Source organism: Odontesthes bonariensis, chromosome 8, assembly GCF_027942865.1.
Source record: "Odontesthes bonariensis isolate fOdoBon6 chromosome 8, fOdoBon6.hap1, whole genome shotgun sequence".
Lineage (NCBI taxonomy): Eukaryota > Metazoa > Chordata > Actinopteri > Atheriniformes > Atherinopsidae > Odontesthes > Odontesthes bonariensis.
The window spans coordinates 27173433-27200660 of NC_134513.1; the positions used below are offsets into that span (position 1 = coordinate 27173433).

The 27228-nt window shown below is 42.9% G+C and overlaps 1 protein-coding gene across 10 annotated transcripts; it reads right to left on the bottom strand.

The window, feature by feature from the left end:
• Nucleotides 1-27228, bottom strand: LOC142385520 (protein NLRC3-like). Of its 10 annotated transcripts, none has more exons than XM_075472135.1 (15): nt 27107-27228; nt 22404-22484; nt 21455-22122; nt 19864-19983; nt 18540-18659; nt 17233-17352; nt 16094-16213; nt 13571-13690; nt 10047-10252; nt 7501-9331; nt 5681-5854; nt 2934-3107; nt 948-1121; nt 631-804; nt 1-477 (listed from the first exon to the last, which is right to left on the bottom strand). In XM_075472135.1, the coding sequence occupies exons 3-15, from the start codon at nt 21700-21702 to the stop codon at nt 468-470; spliced, it is 3591 nt and encodes a 1196-aa protein (XP_075328250.1). In that variant the 5' UTR covers nt 21703-22122; nt 22404-22484; nt 27107-27228; the 3' UTR covers nt 1-467. The 10 variants fall into 10 exon arrangements, with proteins under 10 accessions (XP_075328250.1, XP_075328256.1, XP_075328258.1 ...); XM_075472141.1 differs by lacking the exon at nt 27107-27228 and having other exon boundaries at nt 21455-21574; nt 21646-22122; nt 22404-27098; XM_075472143.1 differs by lacking the exon at nt 22404-22484 and having other exon boundaries at nt 21455-21574.

Below are 27228 nucleotides of genomic sequence, written 5' to 3' on the forward strand. Positions count from 1 at the left end.
TCAAGGCAAGGCAATTTTATTTCTAGAGCACAATTCATACACAAAGGCAATTCAAAGTGCTGTACAGCTACATCAAATCACAGGAAGGCAATAAAATCATAAAAGAAGGCAATCACACTGACAGCTTCTCATTTCCACTGATGGATGTTTATCAAATCCATCAGAATCAAACAAAGTGAGATGTAACCAGGTCAAGTTGGAAGCAAAGAGAATAAAACAGGTGACAGATTTTACACGCTGGCTTTTCTTTAAATTCAGGTGGAACTGCAGGTAGTGATGGCAGCTGGGTTTATGGATCATTTCATTACTGATCATTTCTAACAACTTTAACTTTATTATTCCAAAGGAAGAAAAACACAGAATATGAACACATCAACATGATATACATCATCATCCAGTCAGAGTCTCTCTGCACACAAGCTGCTGCTGCTTCATCCTCTCAGCTCACATCGTCCTGTTCATCACCATCACTCCCATCTGTAGAGAGAAGAAAGAAGAGAGGAGATAAACGAGTGTTTCAGAGCATCCTCAGCTGTCAGCTGCCATCAGCTTTAATAAATATAATAAATAAAAAATAAAGTCTAATAAAATACTGCTGAGAGCTGCATGGACCTCCAACCCTCTACTGACCTCAGAGTCTGCAGTTTGTTGTGTGGACTCTTCACAAGATCAGACAGCTCCTTCACATCTGATTCCTTCAGGTTGTTCCTGCTCAGGTCCAGTTCTGTCAGATGGGAGGGGTTGGACTTCAGAGCAGAGACCAGAGAAGCACAGCTGATCTCTGACAAACTGCAGTCCCACAATCTGAATAAAGAATAAAACATTATTTAATGAATCATCATTTCATCAACTAAACCACTGAAGAAGAAAACAGACTTTACCATGAAGACCAGCACAACTTTCACATCATATTAATCTGAATAAACAACTAAAACATGGTGTCTGACCTCAGAGTCTTCAGTCCACAGTGAGGACTCTGCAGAAAGCTGCACAGCTCCTTCGCTGCAGAGTCACTGATGCTGTTGTAGCTCAGGTCCAGTTCTGTCAGATGGGAGGGGTTGGACTTCAGAGCAGAGAACAGAGAAGCACAGCTGATCTCTGACAACCTGCAGTACACCAATCTGAATAAAGAATAAAACATGTGAGCTGAAGCCAGCAGGATGCAGGTTAAAACAGTCCAACAGAACAAGTGAAAAAGAGCTCTCATTAATATTAATGACAACATGCTGCTGCTTCAATAAAGACGGAGTGACTTCAGCTCTTAAACTCTGCCAGCTCCACCAGTGGCTCCATCCATACAAACTCATGTTGTGCAGCCAAATGATTCAAGTTTTAAAGAAAACAAACATGTCAGGAGGAACTTTGGAGCAAATGGGAACAAACTGATAGAAATGGAGATCAGGTTCACTGTTTTATTGAAGGTTAAAGGCACAAAAACATGGTGCAGTGATGTTTAATGGAATCATGGAATCAAACTTCTTTAAAGAGTGGACAGCAGCAGAACGTGTTACTGTGACTTGTTGTGTTTGAATATCTCAGTCAGTCCAAACATTACAGAGCCTTAGAAAAGTGTTGGAACCATCCAGAGGTGGACTGATTGATCAGTTTGGCTGATTAATGGATGCTGATGGACGCTTTGACTAACTATCAGAATCAGTCAGGTATTCTGGCAGTCAGGATTTAACCCCCCTGTCAGGTGACGTCCTGGCTCTCAAAGCAGGTCAGCAGCAAAAGTTTGAAAGTGAAAAAACGGATCAGAAGCTGGAAAAAAGTTCAGATTCTGACGGAAAGTTTGAATCTGAAAACAGAAAACATCTCAAATATGAAGAAATTAGACTAAAGTGGAAATAAAACACTATGAAAGAAGAATGAACTTTACATTCAAACTGAAATAAACGTCTGCTGCACTTTTTTTCACTTTGAATCTGGTTTTTTGTTCCTCAGAGAAACTGATGAAGCTTCATGTTTCTTATCTGCTGTTTCTCAGCCTGCATTCACTCACATGCTGCTCACAGCAACTCTGAGCTCTTCCTGAATAAAACAGGTGGGAACAGCTCCCACACAGCCAGCAGGGGAACAGAACAGCATGTATCTGCAGTGATGAAGCAGTCCCTGCCTCCCTCCTTCATGGCAGCTCAGTGATCATCCTTTGTGTCTGTGTTGGGCTCACCTGCACAGGGTCGCAGCACTTCACCTGTTCAGCTTCTCTTTGGCTGCACAGCTATCAAACACTGACTCTGCTGCATGTTTTCACACATTTCTCACCTGATGGAAAGCTGCTCACACACACTCACAGCCTGCTTCCATCTGCTGTTACCTAGCAACAAGTTAGCTCACAGCTTTTCTTCCATCCATCGTCCAATCATGTTATTCTTCTTCTGATAAACTCTTCTTTGTGTTTTCCTCACAGTCACTAAATGTCAGCATCACTTTCAGTTGGACTTGACATTGTGTAACAGAGAGAATTATTGATAGAATTCATGAAATAAAGCTCAACTGAAAGTGATTTCCTTTCAGTTATCAGTGGGAGAAGCTTTTTGGCTGGATTTTGTCATCATGAATGAATCTGACTGAAGATAACTGCTGCTGTGATGAAAGCTGCTTTCTAACCAAGTCAAAGATTGTTCATTTCCAACAGTGTTGGAGGGGAGTTTGTTAGTATCAGCTGATTAACGGGCTTTTGGAGTTTTGCTGCTCCAAACTGTTGTTATTGTTTCAGACAGAAATATTCACCAACTCTGGAGCTCTAGAAGCATCAGCCAGTGATTCTAGATTTGTTTCTGTCTGACAGATTCACTGTGTTTTCTCATTATTTAATGAATCATCATTTCATCAACTAAACCACTGAAGAAGAAAACAGACTTTACCATGAAGACCAGCACAACTTCCACATCATATTAATCTGAACAAACAACTAAAACATGGTGTCTGACCTCAGAGTCTTCAGTCCACAGTGAGGACTCTGCAGAAAGCTGCACAGCTCCTTCGCTGCAGAGTCACTGATGGTGTTGTAGCTCAGGTCCAGTTCTGTCAGATGGGAGGGGTTGGACTTCAGAGCAGAGACCACAGAAGCACAGCTGATCTTTGACAAACCGCAGAGCTCCAATCTGAATAAAGAATAAAACATGTGAGCTGAAGCCAACAGGATGCAGGTTAAAACAGTCAAACAGAACAAGTGAAAAAGAGCTCTCATTAATATTAATGACAACATGCTGCTGCTTCAATAAAGACGGAGTGACTTCAGCTCTTAAACTCTGCCAGCTCCACCAGTGGCTCTATCCATACAAACTCATGTTGTGCAGCCAAATGATTCAAGTTTCAAAGAAAACAAACATGTCAGGAGGAACTTTGGAGCAAATGGGAACAAACTGATAGAAATGGAGATCAGGTTCACTGTTTTATTGAAGGTTAAAGGCACAAAAACATGGTGCAGTGATGTTTAATGGAATCATGGAATCAAACTTCTTTAAAGAGTCAACAGCAGCAGAACTTGTTACTGTGACTTGTTGTGTTTGAATATTTCTGTCAGTGCAAACATTACAGAGCCTTAGAAAAGTGTTGGAACCATCCAGAGGTGGACTGATTGATCAGTTTGGCTGATTAATGGATGCTGATGGACGCTTTGACTAACTATCAGAATCAGTGGAGTTTGAGGCTGATGGTTGGGAGACCTCCCCCATCTCCAGCAGGAAGCTACAAAGCTGAAGCTACAGATCTGTTCTTCTTCAACTTAAATCTGAGTTTCTGCTCTCTGATAAACTGCTGAGCGTACAAATGTCTCCTTCATTCAGCCTCTGTGGAAACTGAGAAATGGGATAAGGAGTTGGAGGAAAGCAAGAGAGAGAAGCACAGCTGAACCGGATATAAACGTGAAGCAAGTTCCCGAATAAAATAGGAAGTAAAGCTAACAAGATACAGAAGAGGAGCTGATTTCATTAGAAACATGACTGGAATACAGAACATGGAAGTAGAGCAAAAACTCAGTCAACACAAAACTACAGCTTTACAAAAGTAAAAGAAAGACAAACCAAACAGACATTTTCCTTCTTTTCCTTTAAAATCATTAACCTGGAGGAAGCTAATGTCGTACAACATTTGCATCATGGTGTTGCACATCCCCATATCTCCTATAGGTCTGTGGTGGAAAGTGTGATGTGCCTCGCAGCATCTGTTGGGGCAGCAGCATCAGAGCCAGAGAGACAAACAAACTGCTCTGGAGCCCCAGGAGCAGAGTATGGAAAGAAGAATGTTGCTGAGGCTGCTCAATAACCCGGAAAACACTTCACGCCCTCTAACACTGTGATCAAACCAATTTAATCAGCTACATGTGCCTTTCCAAATATCATATGTGAATCCAGCTCTGTCACTGGTGCTCATTTTTGGAAATTATTCAATTATTTACTGCTGCTGTGTGGAAATTGGGACCATTTTAGAGCAAGCTGGCTGACTAATATACAATGACTCATTATATTAGAATAGAATCCTTTTACTGTCACTGAAGAACATTTTACAACATTTAACAGAGATGCTGTTGGCAACTCTTCTCCATTCGTCAGTGAAACACAAAAAGGCAATGACTAAATAAAGATAAACCACTCGTAGAGCAAGAATGAACATTTGGGGCGACGGCTCTGACAGCCTGAGGGAAGAAGCTGCTTTGGAGTCTCTTGGTTCTGGCTTTGAGTGTCCAGGGTGGGAGGGGTCAGAGCTGATGTTTCTGCCTTCTCATGAAGTCGGTCAGTGTAAATGTCTGTGAGGGGGGGCAGAGTGGCTCCACTGATCTTCTCTGCTGCCCTCACCACCCGCTGCAGGTCCCTGCTGTCCTCTGCTGTGCAGCTGGGGAACCACACTGTGCAGCAGGACATCAGGATGCTCTCTATGGTGGTCCTGTAGAGGTTAACCAGCAGGTGATGAGGGAGGTGGGCCTGGTTTAACTTCCTGAGGAAGTAAAGGCGCTGCCCTGCTTTCCACCTGCCAGGAGATGTTGGTGGACCAGGTCAGGTTAGCCCAGATGTGGACTCCGAGGAACTTAAAGCTCTCCACCCTCTTGACTTCCTCTCCCCTGATGGAGGGAGGGGAGCATGGACTTCTTGGATCTCCTAAAATCCACAATAAGTTCCTTATTCTTGGATGTGTTTAGGCCCAGATTGTTGTGGAGACACCGGTGGGTCAGGTGCTGGACCTCCTCCCTGTTGGCCGGCTCGTCATCGTTTGTCCTACAGCGGTGGTGTCGTCAGCTAACTGGGTGGGTGGGTTTACTTCAGAACTAGTTACCACACAGTTAAAATGCAAAGAGGTCTAAGATCTAAGCAGATCCATCAGTTTGGGTTGCAGTTTAATCTTCATCCAGCTTTCCAAACTTTACTGCTCAAAGATCTCTCAGATGGACCCAGAAAGGTGAGTCAAAGCTACATTTCAGCTGCTCCATTTTTACTTCTGATCTAAAGTGTTTTCTCTCCTTTTATGGCTTAAGAAAAATGTTTTTTACCAGGATGATTTTTCTAAGGAACAGCTCTGCTTCAGTCTCTGAAAGTGAGGAAAGAATTGCCTTTGCAGGTGAAAAAGATGTAAGGGAAGATTAATTCAGACATGTGGAAACACTGAATATTTGGATACTTCCACACATCACTAAATCTTTTCAACTAAAACAGAAGAAGTAAAAGAGCTGCAGTGAACTGACCTCAGAGTCTCCAGTCTGCAGTTTGGACTTTCCAGTCCAGCAGACAGATGTTTCACTGCTGGATCCGACAGGTTGTTGTTACTCAGGTCCAGTTGTTTCAGATGGGAGGGGTTGGACTTTAAAGCAGAGGCCACAACTTCACAGTGAGACTCTGAGAGTTCACAACCAGCAAGTCTGTGATGAGAGAAAATGTAAAGTCAGTTCTAATAAAATCAGACAATCTGCACTATAAACACCAACTGAACTCATATTCTGACTAAACACAGTGATGTGAATGTAATGTCCGCTCATGAACATCTGTTCTTCACATCTGTGATTGATCTCATATCATCTTCCTGTGTTTGACACGACACCGTTAATCTCTTCTCAGACCTGAGCACCTTGAAACGGACTGTTCTTCATTATTTTCTCTAATCTGCAGATAAAGAAGGAAATGTGGTGTCACATTTAGACTGAAAACATGTTTGATCTGATCCCAAAATCAGAATAAAGACGTCTTGTTCAGAAAACCATTTTTACATTTTACATCTTTTATTTGACTCCAAATTTATAAAAAGTTCAGCTTAGTGAACATTTACAGCTGAAAGACGATCTATTTGCTAACCACTGTCAGCTGGGACTGTTCACACCCATATACAGGAAGAATCCACTCTAAGAAGCTTCTAAGCACCAGTAAGCTTCTCCGTGGGTCTGAAAGCTGCCCCAGAGCAACATCATTATGTCTCCGTAGATATCAGTTCCAACACTGTATGCTGTACGCTCTGAACTTCCAACTCGTATTTTTACTTTCTGTGCAAAGGCCACAGTTCATACCGTCTTCTTAGATGATGGCGTCTACATTTCACTGCAGATCGATGTCTTAATATATCTAATCTGTATATATAAAAGGAAATCATGGACGTCGTGTCCTCCGGGCTAAAGAGTAAAAGGAGCATCCAGACTGTTATCAGAGCGAAGTTCCAAAGCCAGCATCTGTGATAGTGTGGGGCTGTGCCCATGGCGTGGGTAACCTGCACATCTGTGAAGGCGCCATTAATGCTGAAAGCTCCAAACAGGAGCAACATATGCTGCCATCCAAGCAGCGTCTTTTTCAGGGACGTCCCTGCTTATTTCAGCAAGACGATGCCAGGCCACATTCTGCAGGTGTTCCAGCAGCGTGGCTTCATAGTAACAGAGTGCAGGAACTAAACTGGCCCGCCTGCAGTCCACACCTGTCTCCCATTGAAAATGTGCGGCACATTATGAAGTAAAAGATATGACAGCAGAGACTGTTGAGCCAAAGCTTTCACAATCAATACCTACAACAGCCAACAATGAAATGACCTGACTGAGGCCGCTCACCTATAAAACATTATGCTGATCCAATGATCAGAATTTACCTTTATTTTAATGATCCAGTTCAGTAAAACTTTAAACCCCCAACATACTTCTTTCAACATATTCCCACAGATTTATGTTGCATCATTTCCAGTGAGCTGGGAACTGGGCCCAATCTGTCAAATATTCTCTCCTGTAAATCAGGTTGGCATGGAAACATTCTTTATGTGGTGATTTCAGAAACTGGCCAGATTTCTTAGCTTCTGGTTGTGTTGGGGACCGGCCATGTGGGTGTAAAGCCGGCCCACATGGGAAACAATAGAAACAGCAGGTTAATGTTGGCTTTCTGCCTCCAACAGTAAGTCTGCTGCTGTGAAGCACATGTGACTAGAAACTGTGGGAAACATCTCCAGAACATCTCTGGTGTTCATGTGTAGAAACGGCTTTTAGGGAACTAAACTACTAATCAACACTGACTCATGAAGTCAATGAACACAACTCACCGAGCCTTTCTGCAGTTCCTCACAGCTGGAATCAGTCTCCTTCGTCCCTCAGCTGTTGTGTTGTACTCCTCCAGGTCCAACTCATCCAGAACCTCCTCTGACATCTGCAGCATGTAGGCCAGAGCTGAGCACTGGATCTCAGAGAGTTTCTTCTCTGATCTGTTCTTTGACTTCAGGAACTTTTGGATCTCCTGATAAACTGAGAGATGGTTCATCTCCATCAGACAGTGGAAGATGTTGATGCTTCTGTCAGGAGAAATGTTGGACATGCTCATCTCCTTCAGGTTGTCGATGACTCTCTGGATGGTTTCTGGACTGTTCTGTGTCTGACCCAGCAGGCCTGCTAAGAGTCTCTGGTTGGACTCCACAGAGAGGCCATGAAGGAAGCGAACAAACAGGTCCAGGTGGCCATTTTTACTGTTGAGGGATTTCTCCATCACTCTCTTCAGGAAGTCATCCAGAGATGAGTAACTGTAGTATCTTCCCAGGAAGCTCTTCGGCACCTTTTCCTTCCTGTTGGTGAATCCCAGGAAGCTCTTTAGCCCTTTTTTCTTGCTGTTGGTGTAACAGTGCATCATGTAGACTGCAGCCAGAAACTCCTGAACACTCAGATGAACAAAGCAGTAAACTGGTTTCTGGAAGACCACACACTCTCTTTTGAAGATCTCTGTACAAACTCCTGAATACAGCGATGCCTCTGTGACATCCAGGCCACACTGCTCCAGGTCTTCTTGGTAGAACATGATGTTTCCTTTCTCCAGATGTTCAAACGCCAGCCTCCCCAGCTTCAGAAGAACGTCCCTGTCAGCCTCCGTCAGCTCCTGTGGACTCGTCTCATGTCCCTGGTGGTACTTGTTCTTCTTCCTCTGTGTCTGAACCAGCAGGAAGTGGGAGTACATCTCAGTGGTGGTCTTGGGCAGCTCTGCTCTCTGCTTTGTGGTCAACATGTGCTCCAGAACTGTAGCAGTGATCCAGCAGAAGACTGGGATTCTACACATGATGTGGAGGCTCCTGGATGCCTGGATGTGGGAGCTGATTCTGCTGGACAGCTCTTCATCTCTGAATCTCCTCCTGAAGTACTCCTCCTTCTGGGCATCAGTGAAGCCTCGTACTTCTGTTACCCTGCCAACACACGTAGGAGGGATCCGATTGGCTGCTGCAGGTCGGGAAGTTATCCAGACGAGAGCCGAGGGAAGCAGGTTCCCCCTGATGAGGTTTGTCAGCAGCACGCTGACTGATGACTTCTGTGTGACATCAGACACAACCTCCCTGTTGCTGAACTCCAGAGACAGTCTGCTTTCATCCAGGCCGTCAAAGATGAACAGAAGTGTGCAGCTGGCCAGCTGCTCTGCTGGGAGCTTCTGTAATGTTGGATGGAAAACATGGAGCAGCGTGAGAAGACTGTGCCGCTCCTCTCTGATCAGGTTCAGCTCCCTGAAGGAAAGCAGAATCACCACACTGACATCCTGGTTCTCCAGGCCCTCGGCCCAGTCCAGAGTGAACTTCAGCACTGAGAAGGTTTTTCCAACACCAGCGACGCCGTTGGTCAGAACCACTCTGATGGCTCCCTGTTGCTCAGGTAAGGCTTTAAAGATGTCGTGGCACCTGATTGGAGTGTCATGGAGGCTCTGGATCTTGGAAGCCGCCTCCAGCTGCCTCACCTCATGTTGGGTATTAACCTCTTCACTCTGTCCCTCTGTGATGTAGAGCTCAGTGTAGATCCTGTTGAGGAGGATTCCACCTCCTGTTCCATCACTTCCTTCAGTCACATGTTCACATCTCCTCCTCAGACTCATCTTATGTTCACCTAAAACCTCCTGCAGACCAGCATCTGCTGACCAAAGAACAAATGAGACCAAACACAAACACAGTAGATTCAATTCATCAGGACTTGTTCTTCTTTATCTTTCTGACCCCAGTTGAACATGTTTTTGGCTTCACACAGAAAACTTTTCTTTTCCTTCCACCTCTCAGTAAAATGATCAGTAAACAGGAAAACAAGGCTGATGTTAAATGATGTTCCTGATGACCTTTGTGATGACCCCGTGGGTCCTCTTGTGGTTGGTTGTGGTATTAACGAGTGTCTGTCTGTCCTGCTGGGAGGTGATTTCTGTGATTTAGGACACCTGTGGCTCCTTCTCTGTTACTTTGGCTCCTTTAGTCCTGATTTCAGTCTAATCACTCTGCTCTTCCACACAATGTGCTGCCATCTTGGTCATTGTGTTCGTTTAGTTTAATTCAACTCATATGATCCACCTCTGATTTAACTGATTTCCACACCTCGTGATATGAAGGTTGGATTTGGCGTATAAATTCAGTCTGATGATAGTTATTAAAATGATTCTCTAACTTTAATTCATGGTGTGTCTCTTCTGTTGTGTCCATGTGAGTCAGGTCCTAACAACTGTTGTTGTTCTGTTTGACACCACAATGTGTCTGCATTAAAACCATCAGACCCAAAGCTTTGTGTAAAATCAAACTTGATTTCATGAGGTAAAAACACACGTGATGCATCAGGTAGTAACGGGTTAACAGAAATATCTGACCTGGTGCAGCTCTGGTTCTGGATCTTTCTCCACACTGGGGACAGGAGGAGCCTCCTGAGGAAGCAGACTGGTCCCAGTATGAGGTGATGCACTGTCTGCAGAACCAGTGTCCACAGCTGGTAGAGACCGGATCCTTCAGGACGTCCTGACACAGAGCACAGCAGGACAGCTGCTCCTCCTCACAAACACCTCTCCTCTTCCGCCCTCTGTCAACACATGTCTTCATCACTAAAATCATTTTAAAATAACTCCCTTTGGCATGAACTCTGTTTTTATGTGAATACAAACTCAACCCTTCCTGCAGCAGCATTTTACATTGGGATCAATATTCAGTTCATGTGCTGACTTCACTGTGTGAATATTACTGCTGCTGCCCTACAGAAAACATTTCATTAGATTTTAAATTAATTCTAATCAAAATAATTACTAATGTGCCCAAAGCACATAACAACACTGCAGAAACGTCACACCACTTTATAAACCATCCGAAAATAAAGTCGTGCGTGCGATCATTCCTGAGCAAAGTGTGGGATTTATGAACATGTACTTGAACTTAGAAATGTGCCTAAATCTACGCACAGTTTTGACCATGCTTACGCACATTGCCTAGTGGTAGAATTACGAAACAGCAAATGGTGTTGATCGCTGCACAGGGGAATATTACAATGTTCATTCAATTGTTGCATTACAGTATGTCTGACGGCATTTGGGTCCGCGTAGCCTATGCAATTCCAAAGCACGGTGCATTAGACCTTCCTGGCGTTCTTTGCATTTCATTCAGAGTGTAACAATAATTGTTTCACCAGAAGACCTGACAATAATCAGCCTAGTTGAATTGATATGGGTATAAAAGGCACACGTAGGACATGCCATTCAGAACGCAACATGGCCCATCTTGCATTGCTTGAGGATCTGGAAAACCGTGCGCTACGGAGGGAGCGCGTGTTTAGGGAGCGTGCAGATTTATTGGCAGAAAGTAGTGAGTGGCTTCTAAGCAGGTTCAGATTTCCAAAACATATATTGCTCGACCTCTGCCGTGAATTGGGGCCATCGATGCGGCATTTCTCAGCCGTCCATGAGCCGAATTCTGCCCACTGTGTTGGATGCGATTATTTCTTTGGCCCCGACTTACATTCGATTCCCTTATGGGGGTCCACGCCAGGCAGACATTAGGGTTTTATGGTATCGCGCAGTTCCCCAACGTCATAGGAGCAATAGACTGCACTCACGTCGCACTAAAAGCACCATCACAGCACGAATACAACTTCGTGAATAGGAATGGGAAGCACTCCATTAATGTACAGCTTATATGCGACAGTGATATGCTGCTTCTCAATGTCGTTGCCCGATGGCCAGGGGGGGACGCACGATTCCTTTATTTTGCAGAACAGCTCCGTGGGCCTTCGTTTACAAGAAGGAGCTGTTGAAGATGGATGGCTTATTGGTGAGTGTTGCGCAGCATGTTTGCAACATCGGTTATATTCAGTGTTCGAACTACGGGGGGACTCGGGGGATCCGAGACCCCCTGAAACTGACACGAGACCCCCCGAAAACATGATTTGGGAAATGTTGGGGGGTCTCTAAAATATTGGCAAAATGTGATTTCCCCTAATGAGTTATGATTGCAGACGCGATGCATGTGTGGAGGTGTGGAGCCTGTGTGCGTAATTGGCATAAAGCTGTGCTGTCCGCAGCGTATGATTCTGTATTGCTTCTCATGTGTTTTCGAGATCCGCGCTCTGAGTCAAGCGCAAGCAAGCAAGCAAGTTCCGGTGGCTTTTAAAGGGAATGTTGGTACCATATATGGTTACTTGGGGGCGTTCCATGATGCAAATTAGTCTGCTCGTGCCCGCGTAAGGTGAACTGTCAGGTGTGGTATTTATCATTGCAGATTACCTACCGGTGTGCGTATGATCTGTCTAAGAACGTTTGATGAATGCCGATTTTTTTGTACTTGGGCACATTCTAAATTTCACTCATACGACAGGATTTAGGCTACGTGCCCACGACAACGGTAACGACAGATAAACGCAGAACATTTAGACAGATGTGCTTATCTTGCACACGGCGACGGCGTTTTTAGGAGTTCAAAACGGAGAAAACGCAAACGCCCTCCAGAGTGGAGATCTTGAAAACGATCCAACCTCTCGTCGCCGTAAGAACAGTTCAAAACGCAGAAGTGCGTTTTTTGCACACGTTAAGTGGGTAGTTCTCCATGAACGACTCCCACATCTCACTATATTTATTTTGGACACTCTCCCAATCCACATTATCCACTGCCTTCCTGGCTTTGTAGTTCAGTGTCGTGTTCAGGAGCAACTGGACCTCATCATCTGTCCAAACAAAGTTTGAAGGCGTACTGTTGTTGCCGCCGCGCTTCGCCATTTTCTTCCAACTGACGCGGAGGATGTAGCCACAAAACAGGCATTTCTCATATTTATTAATATATAACAATATAACTCATATAACAATACCAAAGGTATTGTTGCTACTGCCACCTACGTCCGGGCGTGCATACTACATCGGCAAACTGCGAGTTTTATACGTTTTCCCTGTTCCCATGGATAGACAGATATCCACCCCCAAGCGCTCGTGAGAACGCAGATAAATTGTGGAGGAAAAAAACGGACATCTGCATTTATGCTTCAGAGCGTTGTCGTGGGCACGTAGCCTCAGAAGGGATTCTACGCACTAATGATGAATGAGGGCCCAGGAACCTCTGGAGGGTTCTGTCATGGTGAAGTGTGGCTGATTTGTTTTAAGCTCAGTTGGTCCCACAGAGTGTGGGTAAATGAACAAAGTAAGTTATCACTGAGTTTTACTTTGATTAAACACACATATTAGAAGACATTTCTTTAGCTTCTGTAGAACTCTATGATCCAGACTTTAGTAATCCTGAATATGTTGATCACCATCTTCTTACTGCAAAGAAGCCTGGTCATTTATAAAACAGATACTGTCCAGGTTAGCAGTTACTTAAGTCATCTGTTCATTTGTTTCATGTAACTAATCTGTAAATTAAGCAGGATTTTATTTCATTTAAAGACAGAACGGCATCTTGAGGGCAGCTCACGGTCAGCTGTGCCTCTGAGTGAACTCTCCATACATTGCACAGAGTAGCATGGAGTGTTAAACTTGAATCCTCTGTTTGACTTGAGCTGATTGTTTCCTTTCTTGTGGCCCACACTGGGCTGCAGTTTCTACTGTTCTCAAAGATTTAAAAGAACTCAAATGTTGCTGTCTTACTTTACTGGATGTCTGGAAGCAGCTAGAAGTGACTGGAACCTCACTTCCCAAAGACTTCAGAACAGCTGTCCTATTGACAGGCTGGTCTGAGTTGTTGCTGATCAAATCAGATCACATGACTTTCTGTCCTTTGTTGATGGGGCAGCTGGAAGGTCAGCGTGCTAACCTTCTTAACTGGATATTTTTGCTCTTTTCAATATTAAAGCTGAGTTTAAAAAAATCCAAATGCAACAAGAAGATCATGGGAGATGCTGAAATCTCTGTTTCAGTTGTCTTACTTTCTGTCTGAGGGTCCAGGTTCATTTCTAAAGTCTGCCTGAATATCCTTGGACCAGTCACTCTTCAAAGACAGACAGTCAGATCCTGGAGACTCTGCTCTCTGTCTGTGGTGCTGACCTCTGCAAACACAAACATGTTGTTATTCATATCACATCAATCTCTGAGAAATTCTCTCATTAAAACCATTTAAGAAGCTGTGAACACACAAACTGCTGCAGAGAATCAGAAGCTTTCCTCTGTGGAACAGTCCTCTTAGATCACATTACAGCTTTTCTATCTGACTGACATCAGAGGCCTCTGCAGGAACCTTCCACAGAGAGCAGGAACCTCTGGAGGGTTCTGACCCTCTGAGTTTCTCTGCAGTGACCAGGAACTAATAAAGATATCAGGAGATATTCTTCATCTGTGAGAGTTAATCCATATCATATCCACACCACATACTGGCCCTCATTTATCAAACTTGCGTAAGACGAAAAACGTGCGTAGGTCGTGTGTACGTTCTTTTCTGCGCAAAGGTTGGCATTTATCAAATCCATCGTGAGCGCAGGAAAGATGAAATCGCCACGACAGGTCTGAGGCCGTGTACGCACTTTTCCATTTTGACTTGCGGTGACTGCAATAGCATACATAAACAGCAGCGTCACTAGTGCGTGCCTTATGAGTCGCAACAAATCCCTTGGTTAAAATTACAGACTTATCACTTCAAAGAAGGCCCATGTTTTATTTGACTTCAACATAAATATAAACATAAACGCAAATTAAATAAATTAAACAAGTACAACTCCGTAATTGGAAGAGTGATGGCTCATTATTCAACCGCGCACCCTCACACCGAACAGGAGAGGCGCTTTAACACTGCGCACTGTGGAGAGGTTAGGGCACCTAAAGGGCAGGTGGATCTGTCTCTCGGCTGCGGGGGAACCCTTCTATATACCCCCGAAAAGGTATGCAATATTATTATTGCATGCGGGGTTCTCCATACATTGCCCAAAAAAATGGAGTGCCATTTCCAGATGTACATCCAGAGGACCCCGTACCCAGAGATCCCACCAGCCTGCACATTCTGTTATTCAAGGAAAAAAGACGTAGCTCCGATCAGGCCAGCCACCCTCTCCTCCAAGGCACTCAAATCCAAACCTGGATCAGAGCCCCCCCACCCCCCCCCCCCCCCCCCCTGTTTGTGACATGCTGCGTCCGAGAGCTGCGACCTTTTTTGTGGCCAATTTCATATCGGACCACTTCTTCCTGATCTTATTGGAGAAAAAGTAAAACATCGTTCAATTTTAGATTTAATTTAATCTGGAGTTTATCACATTTTATTGACCATCACAGTAGGGGAAAATACATAACTCGTCCGGTCTGCGATTTACATCGCCAACGCTGTTGACAGCCGTCCCAGCTGTCAACAGCGTTGACAGCGTTTCTTTGCCGTCTTTTGTCTATCCATGTCGCAAATCTAGAGGTGCGGCCCTTTTATAGAAGGCGTGGTTAGGATCATTACGATGGATTTCACCCGCCAGATTTATCAACAGCCGCTCTGTTTTACGATGGGATTGGTGTGGTACGCATGTTTTGTAAATCTCACTTGAGCTTCTGCGTACGACGAGTTCTCCGCTCATATCTACGATGCTTTCTACGACGGCTTGATAAATGAGGGCCACTGTCTGCTGAGGCTGAGGTCAGGGTGTTCTCTGCTCAAATAAACATGTTGTGACTCATATCAGACAGAGACTGCAGACAGAGCGGTAACAAGAAAGGAGGAGGATCACAGAGCTGGTTAACAACAGATGCTGTAATCCTGGACATGTCACTGAGAAGCAGCGTCTCTGCACCCCAGATGTTGAACTGCTGGCTGTGAGCTTCTGTCCATGTTGTCTACTGAGAGAGTTCACCTGAGTTAGCTGCTGACGCTGTGTGTCACATCATCAGCTAAGTTGTTGCTAAGCTACAGAAGCAACACCCCAACCCACTGACGGAGACCTCTGAAAGTTTCTACCACACCTTCCTCTCTGCTCCACTTCAACTTTCTACATGTTTGTCGGATTATTTATGTTTTATTATGTTATCTATAAGAACAGCTGATCCTTGCTAATGATTGATGCTGCAGTGACATCATTTCCCTTCAGGCAACATTTACCACTCCTGTAATACACTCAGCTGTTTTACTGTTTCTGCTCCTGATAATCTCTAATATGGAGAACTGAAGCTGCCTCATTTCAAAATAACATAAATATATATATATATGATAACATAGAACATGAATATACCAATAAATGCTACTAAATAAAGGTACAGATCTTTTTACTGTTATTAATGTACCGACTGAGAAATAAATTGATATTTCTGCCTTCATTTAACTGTGTTAAAACCTGTTTATTTAACCTGACATTTTAATTTTCTATTTGTTTCATTGATTTGATCCTTTATTCATATATTTATGATATTAACCCTGAATTAATTTGTCCTTTTTTTCAACAAGAAGATCATGGGAGATGCTGAAATCTCTGTTTCAGTTGTCTTACTTTCTGTCTGAGGGTCCAGGTTCATTTCTAAAGTCTGGCTGAATACCCTTGGACCAGTCACTCTTCATAGACAGACAGTCAGATCCTGGAGACTCTGCTCTCTGTCTGTGGTTCTGACCTCTGCAAACACAAACATGTTGTTATTCATATCACATCAATCTCTGAGAAATTCTCTCATTAAAACCATTTAAGAAGCTGTGAACACACAAACTGCTGCAGAGAATCAGAAGCTTTCCTCTGTGGAACAGTCCTCTTAGATCACATTACAGCTTTTCTATCTGACTGACATCAGAGGCCACGTTTCCTCTGCAGAAACCTTCCACAGAGACCAGGAACCTCTGGAGGGTTCTGTCATGGTGAAGTGTGGCTGATTTGTTTTAAGCTCAGTTGGTCCCACAGAGTGTGGGTAAATGAACAAAGTAAGTTATCACTGAGTTTTACTTTGATTAAACACACATATTAGAAGACATTTCTTTAGCTTCTGTAGAACTCTATGATCCAGACTTTAGTAATCCTGAATATGTTGATCACCATCTTCTTACTGCAAAGAAGCCTGGTCATTTATTAAACAGATACTGCCCAGGTTAGCAGTTAAGTCATCTGTTCATTTGTTTCATGTAACTAATCTGTAAATTAAGCAGGATTTTATTTCATTTAAAGACAGAACGGCATCTTGAGGGCAGCTCACGGTCAGCTGTGCCTCTGAGTGAACTCTCCATACATTGCACAGAGTAGCATGAAGTGTTAAACTTGAATCCTCTGTTTGACTTGAGCTGATTGTTTCCTTTCTTGTGGCCCACACTGGGCTGCAGTTTCTACTGTTCTCAAAGATTTAAATGAACTCAAATGTAGCTGTCTTACTTTACTGGATGTCTGGAAGCAGCTAGAAGTGACTGGAACCTAACTTCCCAAAGACTTCAGAACAGCTGTCCTATTGACAGGCTGGTCTGAGATGTTGCTGATCACATCAGATCACATGACTTTCTGTCCTTTGTTGATGGGGCAGCTGGAAGGTCAGCGTGCTAACCTTCTTAACTGGATATTTTTGCTCTTTTCAATATTAAAGCTGAGTTTAAAAAAATCCAAATGCAACAAGAAGATCATGGGAGATGCTGAAATCTCTGTTTCTGTTCTCTTACTTTCTGTCTGAGGGTCCAGGTTCATTTCTAAAGTCTGCCTGAATATCCTTGGACCAGTCACTCTTCAAAGACAGACAGTCAGATCCTGGAGACTCTGCTCTCTGTCTGTGGTGCTGACCTCTGCAAACACAAACATGTTGTTATTCATATCACATCAATCTCTGAGAAATTCTCTCATTAAAACCATTTAAGAAGCTGTGAACACACAAACTGCTGCAGAGAATCAGAAGCTTTCCTCTGTGGAACAGTCCTCTTAGATCACATTACAGCTTTTCTATCTGACTGACATCAGAGGCCTCTGCAGGAACCTTCCACAGAGAGCAGGAACCTCTGGAGGGTTCTGACCCTCTGAGTTTCTCTGCAGTGACCAGGAACTAATAAAGATATCAGGAGATATTCTTCATCTGTGAGAGTTAATCCATATCATATCCACACCACATACTGTCTGCTGAGGCTGAGGTCAGGGTGTTCTCTGCTCAAATAAACATGTTGTGACTCATATCAGACAGAGACTGCAGACAGAGCGGTAACAAGAAAGGAGGAGGATCACAGAGCTGGTTAACAACAGATGCTGTAATCCTGGACATGTCACTGAGAAGCAGCGTCTCTGCACCCCAGATGTTGAACTGCTGGCTGTGAGCTTCTGTCCATGTTGTCTACTGAGAGAGTTCACCTGAGTTAGCTGCTGACGCTGTGTGTCACATCATCAGCTAAGTTGTTGCTAAGCTACAGAAGCAACACCCCAACCCACTGACGGAGACCTCTGAAAGTTTCTACCACACACCTCCCTCTCTGCTCCACTTCAACTTTCTACATGTTTGTCGGATTATTTATGTTTTATTATGTTATCTATAAGAACAGCTGATCCTTGCTAATGATTGATGCTGCAGTGACATCATTTCCCTTCAGGCAACATTTACCACTCCTGTAATACACTCAGCTGTTTTACTGTTTCTGCTCCTGATAATCTCTAATATGGAGAACTGAAGCTGCCTCATTTCAAAATAACATAAATATATATATATATGATAACATAGAACATGAATATACCAATAAATGCTACTAAATAAAGGTACATATCTTTTTACTCTGTTATTAATGTACCAACTGTGAAATAAATTGATATTTCTGCCTTCATTTAACTGTGTTAAAACCTGTTTATTTAACCTGACATTTTAATTTTCTATTTGTTTCATTGATTTGATCCTTTATTCATATATTTATGATATTAACCCTGAATTAATTTGTCCTTTTTTTCAACAAGAAGATCATGGGAGATGCTGAAATCTCTGTTTCAGTTGTCTTACTTTCTGTCTGAGGGTCCAGGTTCATTTCTAAAGTCTGGCTGAATACCCTTGGACCAGTCACTCTTCATAGACAGACAGTCAGATCCTGGAGACTCTGCTCTCTGTCTGTGGTTCTGACCTCTGCAAACACAAACATGTTGTTATTCATATCACATCAATCTCTGAGAAATTCTCTCATTAAAACCATTAAAGAAGCTGTGAACACACAAACTGCTGCAGAGAATCAGAAGCTTTCCTCTGTGGAACAGTCCTCTTAGATCACATTACAGCTTTTCTATCTGACTGACATCAGAGGCCACGTTTCCTCTGCAGGAACCTTCCACAGAGAGCAGGAACCTCTGGAGGGTTCTGACCCTCTGAGTTTCTCTGCAGTGACCAGGAACTAATAAAGATATCAGGAGATATTCTTCATCTGTGAGAGTTAATCCATATCATATCCACACCACATACTGTCTGCTGAGGCTGAGGTCAGGGTGTTCTCAGCTCAAATAAACATGTTGTGACTCATATCAGACAGAGACTGCAGACAGAGCAGTAACAGGAAAGGAGGAGGATCACAGAGCTGGTTAACAACAGATGCTGTAATCCTGGACATGTCACTGAGAAGCAGCGTCTCTGCACCCCAGATGTTGAACTGCTGGCTGTGAGTTTCTGTCCATGTTGTCTACTGAGAGAGTTCACCTGAGTTAGCTGCTGACGCTGTGTGTCACATCATCAGCTAAGTTGTTGCTAAGCTACAGAAGCAACACCCCAAACCACTGATGGAGACCTCTGAAGGTTTCTACCACACCTCCCTCTCTGCTCCACTTCAACTTGCTACATGTTTGTCAGATTATTTATGTTTTATTATGTTATCTATAAGAACAGCTGATCCTTGCTAATGATTGATGCTGCAGTGACATCATTTCCCTTCAGGCAACATTTACCACTCCTGTAATACACTCAGCTGTTTCACTGTTTCTGCTCCTGATAATCTCTAATATGGAGAACTGAAGCTGCCTCATTTCAAAATAACATAAATATATATATATATGATAACATAGAACATGAATATACCAATAAATGCTACTAAATAAAGGTACAGATCTTTTTACTCTGTTATTAATGTACCGACTGTGAAATAAATTGATATTTCTGCCTTCATTTAACTGTGTTAAAACCTGTTTATTTAACCTGACATTTTAATTTTCTATTTGTTTCATTGATTTAATCCTTTATTTATATATTTATGATATTAACCCTGAATTAATTTGTTCTTTATCTATTCATTTATGCAACAAGTCGATCACGGAAGATGCTGAAATCTCTGTTTCTGTTCTCTTACTTTGTGTCTAAGGGTCCGGGTTCACCACTGAAGTCTGGAGCTCCTCCTTTGGACCGGTCACTCTTCATAGACAGACAGTCAGATCCTGGAGACTCTGCTCTCTGTCTGTGGTGCTGACCTCTGCAAACACAAACCAAGAAATATTCTACACCCTAAAAGTATTTATTTATATCTTTACATTATCAGCTGCTGGTATTCTTTTTCCTTTTTGTCTTCTTCCCTTCCTGCTTTGTCTGCAGCAGCTGATAGATTCATAGATTCTGATCAGTCAGCTGATGCCAACTCCACCTGTTTTACCTGAAGGAGCACATGTAAAACAGAGTCAGAAAACATTTTCACTTATAGAGTGGATAACTAGCATTGTAGTACCACTTGGTTGTCACACCGAGGGAATGGAGGACGCAGGAGCAGGAGATGTTATATCCAAAGCTTTTATTGTAGGAGCAGATGTTATCAAGAGTCTCCAGAGAGAGAAACAAAACAGGCTATATAATTTTATATATATATATATATATATATATATATATAAATAGTTATACACTTCTCCAAAATCAGAGAAGTATATCTATGAAAATTTATCAAGGAAATCAAAATCACTCCACTATGTGGAGGAACAAACAAAAGGGTCTATCAAAATTTATCTTTAACTAAAAGTCACTCCTGCTACTTTAACAGGACTAATTTATCAAACATGATCAAAAAACCTCTCTTGAAGAGGAATAATACCAAAATGCAATACTTGAAAACGTGGCTGTGGTCAGGCTTGGAACAAAGGCGAGAGTGATGCACATCAATCGGACAGATATGACACACTGGCACAAGACGGGGGGAGACGCAGACTCTTATGCACACAGTGATAATAGGGAACAGGTGGAATCATTCATACGACAATCAGACTGGAACACGAGAGGAAGGGCAAGTGACCTGAAACGAGAGGAGAGTTAACCTTTCAAAATAAAACAGGAAATGACGAGACAAAAAGCCACTTGACCTCACCGCGGTGTGTCAGATATCCATGGTTTGGGTTAGTTAACCAGATCACTTAGACAGATAAACTGGATATATTGATCCTGCTTCATAGAACCCTGAGCTGCTGCCTATCTTGGTCAAGACATTTTAAAAGAGAGAAAGGATTTCCTTTTTAAATGACGGTTTGTTACTTCCTGTTTAACATCATGTTCTGCACCTGCAGGAGATTGTTGCTGTGTATGTAGCTCAGAAGAATCCGTTTTAAAAAAAATTTTAACACACTTTTAGCCTGGGTCACCAAACTTAGACAAGAATAAAACAGCATTTATTTAGTCTGCAGCAGTGAGTGTTACAGCCTCTGAACTCCACCTCTGTGTGTTTTGTTGACTGTTGCCACCTGATCAGGAGTCTGAACCATGAAGCATGTCTCAGAATAACGGAGTTGATGACCTGCATCCTGACGCTGCTCACACTGATCTGATTGGTAGTTAATCTAAATAACCAAAATATATCCGGAATATGTTCAACCTGCTTCATACCCTGTTTGGGTTTGCTGTATACGTTGCCATGGTGATATATCCAGATAATAAGCTGACCCCCCCTTCAGGAGCAGTTGTCTTACTTTGTGTCTGATGGTCCAGGTCCATCACTGAGTTCTGGAGGTCTGGATGGGTTCCTGTTCGTAGAGCGACCGCTGCATGCTGCAGACTCTGCTCTGTCCATCTTCTGGACTTCAGTCAGTCTGAGAGAAGAAAAGAATGAAGACAAACCCCTCTGTTCAAGTCTCACAGCCAAACTGAAACAAGCTTTTACCTCCTGCTTTTCTTTCTGTTCCACGTCAGAAAGAACTTTAGAGAAAGGAGACGTCATTTCTTTCCTCCAAGCCGTCAGACTCAGTTTGTGCTGACCCAGCTGATCAGCTGATGCAGCTTTGTGGAGTTTGGATTTACAGATGAGTTACTGCTGCCAAAGCTGCTCTGAAGTCCTGATTAAAACACATCAGCTTCACTGCGTTTATCTGTGTGTTATCTACATGTTCATTCACTCATTCTGTCAGTAAACTCCTTCAGTAATGATCCAGCTTCTGATGAGACGTCTCATAATCTGTAGAAAGGATTCAGGAACAGAAAGGTTCTCAAAGTGGTGATCATAGCAACGCGTTCCCCAGCAGTGACGCAGCTTCAGCAGAGAAAATGGCCGCCAAAGGAAAGAAAATCTTTGCTGGAGGATGAAAGTTGTTGCCTTCTTCATCAGTCAGACCAACAGCTGCCTCACACCCAACAATCTGAACTAAAGAGTGAATCAGAAAGCTGAAACAATCTGAACTAAGCAGTGAATCAGAAAGCTGAAACAATCTGAACTAAAGAGTGAATCAGAAAGCTGAAACAAACTGAACTTGATGATTTTACGCCTGAGTTGGATCAGTTCTTTGTATCAGAGCAGTCCGATCAGCTTCGTTTCAACACCAGAAACAAGCTGCTGAGTTCTGCTTCTTCTTCCTCTGCAGTCCAGAGAGGAAACCCACTCAGAGACTCTGACAGTGAAATAAGAAGAAGGTTGTTCACACTCACCTGATTCTGACGTCAGGTTTCCTCCTGCTGCTGTCGACTCAAAATGGAGCCTGACCCGTCTGAATGTGGTTCACCTCGGTCCTGTTTCATTTACAGGAAATCAGGTGAGCTCATCACAGTTTATGAGTTTATAGCACTCAAAGGTCAGCTTTTAGCACCCGCTCCAACGCTGACACTCCCATTCATATCTCACATGTTAATTTAAGTGTCTTCACACACAGCAACGTCACACTCAGGGTTTGGAGCTGCAGCTTTATCCAGCCGTCATTCAAAGTGTCTCCACTTCCTCTCTGACAGCTCACACTCTACACACTGTGTGATCATCACCTTCGTGTCTTTTCATGCAGATAAAGTGCAAATATGTTGTAGAAAAGTACCAAACTACTGTCATGTGAGCAGAACAGTAAAGTTCAACTCAGTTTCCCATGAACGTCAGCCTCCACAGCTGCTGTCAAGGACTCATTGGGAGATGTAGTTTTATTATATTGTAGTTTCATTTTTCCAAAGGGAGTTCAGAGGTTAGAATGAGTTCACCTGAGTTACCTGCTAATGAGAAAAAACATGTTGAAGCTTTAGAAACATGTATATATATCTTCTCCGTCTGAGGGGAGGACACATTTATCAACTCAGCCAGGACTCACCGCAGGTAAATAAGTCCGCTTATTGTTACCTTCAAAGTGTCTTTACAAGGTGAACAAAGACGAAGCTCGTCTAAAGTTCTGTTAAAGAGCAACGGTAAAACAGCAGGAGTAAATGTAACTGAAAGATCTCAAATTGACCTGACACCAAGGTAATATACATGATAAGTTTCTAACAAAGAGTGTGTTTGTGTTCTTTCATAATCTGATGCAACTGGTTCACCTGGTCTGAAGCTCCGCCCCCTTTGATTTACATTAAATCAGGTGAGTTCATGTTAGCTGAGTGTGTTTGTGGCGCTCACAGAGCAGCTCAAAGACGCTTCTGAACATCTGGATGGAAAATGATTCTGTCTGTTGCACCATGAAATCATTCAAACCTCTTTCAGCAGCTGGGAGTTCTTATCACCCAAAGACGTTGATCAGAAATCACATTTCTGTCGTTTATTTCTACAATATGAAGCAAAAACAAGAATGGCATAACTGCGACTCAACTTTTAAAACAAATATTTCATATTTTCATGGAGATAAGTTGCAAATATTTTCCTAAAAAGTCCAAACGACTGTCATGTGATCAGAGTAATAAAGGTCAGCGACATTTCCCATGAGCGTCAGCCTCAGTGGCGTGCACAGACATTTGGGGGGCAAGTGCTCAGGGGGGGAAAAAGGGCACTTTTTAGCGCACGTAGAAGACTATACAGTGGAAACCGCTTATAGTGATCACGTTGGTCCAGAGCCAATTTGAACACTATAAGCGGTTGATTACTAAAACCGAAGTTGTATTACAGTACAGGTATTTCACTTATTTTTTATGGAGAATATCATCTAAATGCCATTTGTATCGTTTTTCAATGAGAAAAATGAAATGAAACGGATAGCTTCAGCATTTACTGAATTTTATTATCATGCAAGTTTAATTACAGTACTGCGCAGTGCGCAGACATACTGTAGGCTAACTCAAATACAGTACGTTACTTATTCTCTGCTGTGCCGCCGGTGCATTTTTTTTCTTACAAGTCAGAAAATAAAGTTTGAATTCAATCCGCCTTTCAGCACCCCTGCTCGGGTCTATGCTCCTCCGTGCCGGTGTTCTGTCGATTTGTGCTACTTGGCGTGAAAACCAAACTTAGAAAATCGGCTCGGCGCATGCGCAAAACCACAAAGTAGCAATTCTCGACAAGTAGGAGAAATCGAATGAGCACCGGCCTCCCATCTTACAAGAACCAGCCTGGAGCTTCCAGCGGTCACACGCGCATTCAATCCGCTCTCCAGCACCCATCCTCGGACACATGCTCCTCCATGACTTCCTTTTTCCAGCCATGATTCGCGCACTTGCTGCCCGGTGTCAACTCGTTACGTTGGCTAGCGAGGCAGAAGCAGACGTCCAGAAAGGAATCAAGGAAGTAAAAAATAAAATAGCTACACGTAGTTTTAAAATTATTTTTGCACATGTTTACATTCATAAAATGGCCAAAAATGAACATTATAAGCGGATTTCTTGATCACTATAAACGAATTATTTAAACAGCATTTGTATAGAAATGATTCCGTCCCAAGCCTTTTGATCTATATAAGCGGTTGATTACTATATCCGTGACCACTATAAGCGGTTTCCACTGTATTATAAAAAAAATGACACGCACATGTTGAATGAAATTAAAGTGTACTTCTCTAAAGCAGCCTCCTCCTTGGTGCCATGTCTTTAAAGATGTTAATGACCTTGCTGTGATTTATCGCAATGTCTTTTTCAATGGCAAGCAAGAGAAGGTCAGAGAGCCTTTCTTCACCACACAGGCTTCTTAGTTTACTTTAGATGATTTTCAGCTTGGAAAATGATCTTTCAACTGAAGCAGTCGTCACTGGTAATGTTGCATATATTTGGATCATTTTGACAAAGGCAGGAAAGATCAGCTGGCCATTGTTTTCCCTCAGTATTGAAAGTATTTCTTGTAGGTTCTTTGAAGTAAAGCTGGAGTGGAAGACCTTTAGTTCTGTCTTTAGCTGCTCTTTAATTGCTTACTTAGCTGCTTTGCTTTCATCCAGGAAAGTAGAGAGCTGCTTCCCTGGGCTGCCTGCTGTAGCTCCTTTACCTTTTCTCTCTTCAGCCTCTCCTTTCTTGGCATTCTGCTGCAATTAGTAAATCAATATACAGACAGAGACAAAGACAATAAAGAGACCAAAAAGTACGAGAAGGAGTTATAGGCTACTGACTGTTGTCATTACATGAAGGCAGATGGGTATTTTTTTATTTGGGCTAGAGCGTTAAACTAGTTTATCAGGTGACCAGTCGGCTAAAAATGTTTAGTTGTTTGGTGCTGTATGAGACTTTATGAGACAGTATGAGACTTTGTATGAGATTTTACTTCACAACAAAGTCATTACACGTTGGGCTTAGAGGGAAAACGGTACGATTTTACTTGATCTGTATGTTACTGGCTGGTGGGGCACGGGAGAAGAAGCCTGCCTGCCACCTGCCTGAAAGTGTTATCAGTCACCTTGAGACTCTCTCTCTAAAACCTAATAATCAGGTTAGAAATCTCGGGGTAATATTGGACTCAGACCTGAACTTTAACAGCCACATTAAAACTGTAACATCAGCAGCTTTTTACCATCTAAAAAACATTGCCAGAATCAAAGGAATAGTGTCTAAACCAGTCTTAGAAAGACTGATCCATGCGTTTGTCTCCAGCAGGTTAGACTACTGTAACGGCCTGCTCACTGGGCTCTCTAAACGGGCTATAAGACAGCTGCAGTACATCCAGAACGCTCCTGCTCGAGTCCTGACTAGAACCAGGAAATACGACCATATTAGTCCAGTGCTCAGGTCTCTGCACTGACTTCCTGTCGCTCAGAGAATAGACTTTAAAACAGCTCTGCTTGTGTACAAGTCTCTTCATGGTCAAGCGCCAAAGTACATCTCTGACATGTTAGAGCCATATGAACCAACTCGGGCTCTGAGAACCTCAGGGAGGGGTCTCCTGCTGGTGCCCAGAGTCAGGACTAAACAAGGTGAGGCTGCGTTTCAGTTTTATGCTCCTAACATCTGGAACAGTCTTCCAGAAGATGTGAGACAGGCCTCAACTCTGACAATGTTTAAATCCAGGCTGAAAACAGTTCTGTTTAGCTGTGCATATTACACCTGAAAGTATTTTATCTGCACTCTTCACTTTTAAATGAATGAATGAATTATTATTTTTAATGTTTTTTTTTCATTTTTATTATTATTTTTTTCATTTCTTTTTAATGCTTTTATTGCCTTGTGTATGAATTGTGCTCTATGAATAAAATTGCCTTGCCTTGCCTTGCTAAGCTGCTGTGCTGCTGCAGCGCATCTGGTGCGCCCTGCGCGCGACCGCGCGAGTTCACGTGACAAAGGAAGAGAGACAGAGGTCGGGTGTGCGCGAGGAGGTGGCTCATTTCGGGGCATTGTTTTCAGTCGTTTTTAATCGCTCAGGTTTTCAAAAGATCATCTCAAAACCGGACTCAGTAAAATGTTAATAATAATAATTTTTAAATAAAAACAACGAAGTTACAAAAGGGCACTTTCGTTGATAAAGGGCAGAGGTAGTGGTGCTTCAGCACCACCTGATGTCTATGTGTGCACGCCACTGCCCTGAAATGAGTTTTTGGAACTGGGGATGTCTGAACTTTACATTTCCCAAACACGGAGGAAAATAAGATCTAAATAAGACAAGCAGCGCTTGTTCTGGTCACAGCGCAGCGCGCGCGCTCCTGCGGGGTGCGCACAGTTTCAACTCAAACTATTAATGTTTAAAGTGTTGAATACCACATGTTTATCTGTGGGAGGAAACACGAGAGACGAGGAGATTTCAACATGCTATTAAAAATAAAAAGACGCTAAAATGTGTTTGTATGGAGATAAATGTTCAGTTATCTGAACGGACATGTCAGATTAAGGAGTGTCCTCTGTTCAAAGTCTCACCGAGCCGGAAGTAACACCCTCACAGAGACTCCACAGTTCAATAAAAGCAGTTTGTGTGGAAGAGTTCAGCCTGTAAACGCACTCAGACTCTGGAGGAATAGAAGAAGAATGTTGTTCACACTCACCCTGATGCTGACCCTGCTGCTGTTAACTCAAAATGGAGCCTGAACACTTTAGTTTCATTTCTTCACTTCACTTCACTTTTTATTTTTCTCACGACCACAAGCCGAGCATTTATTGGAAATCA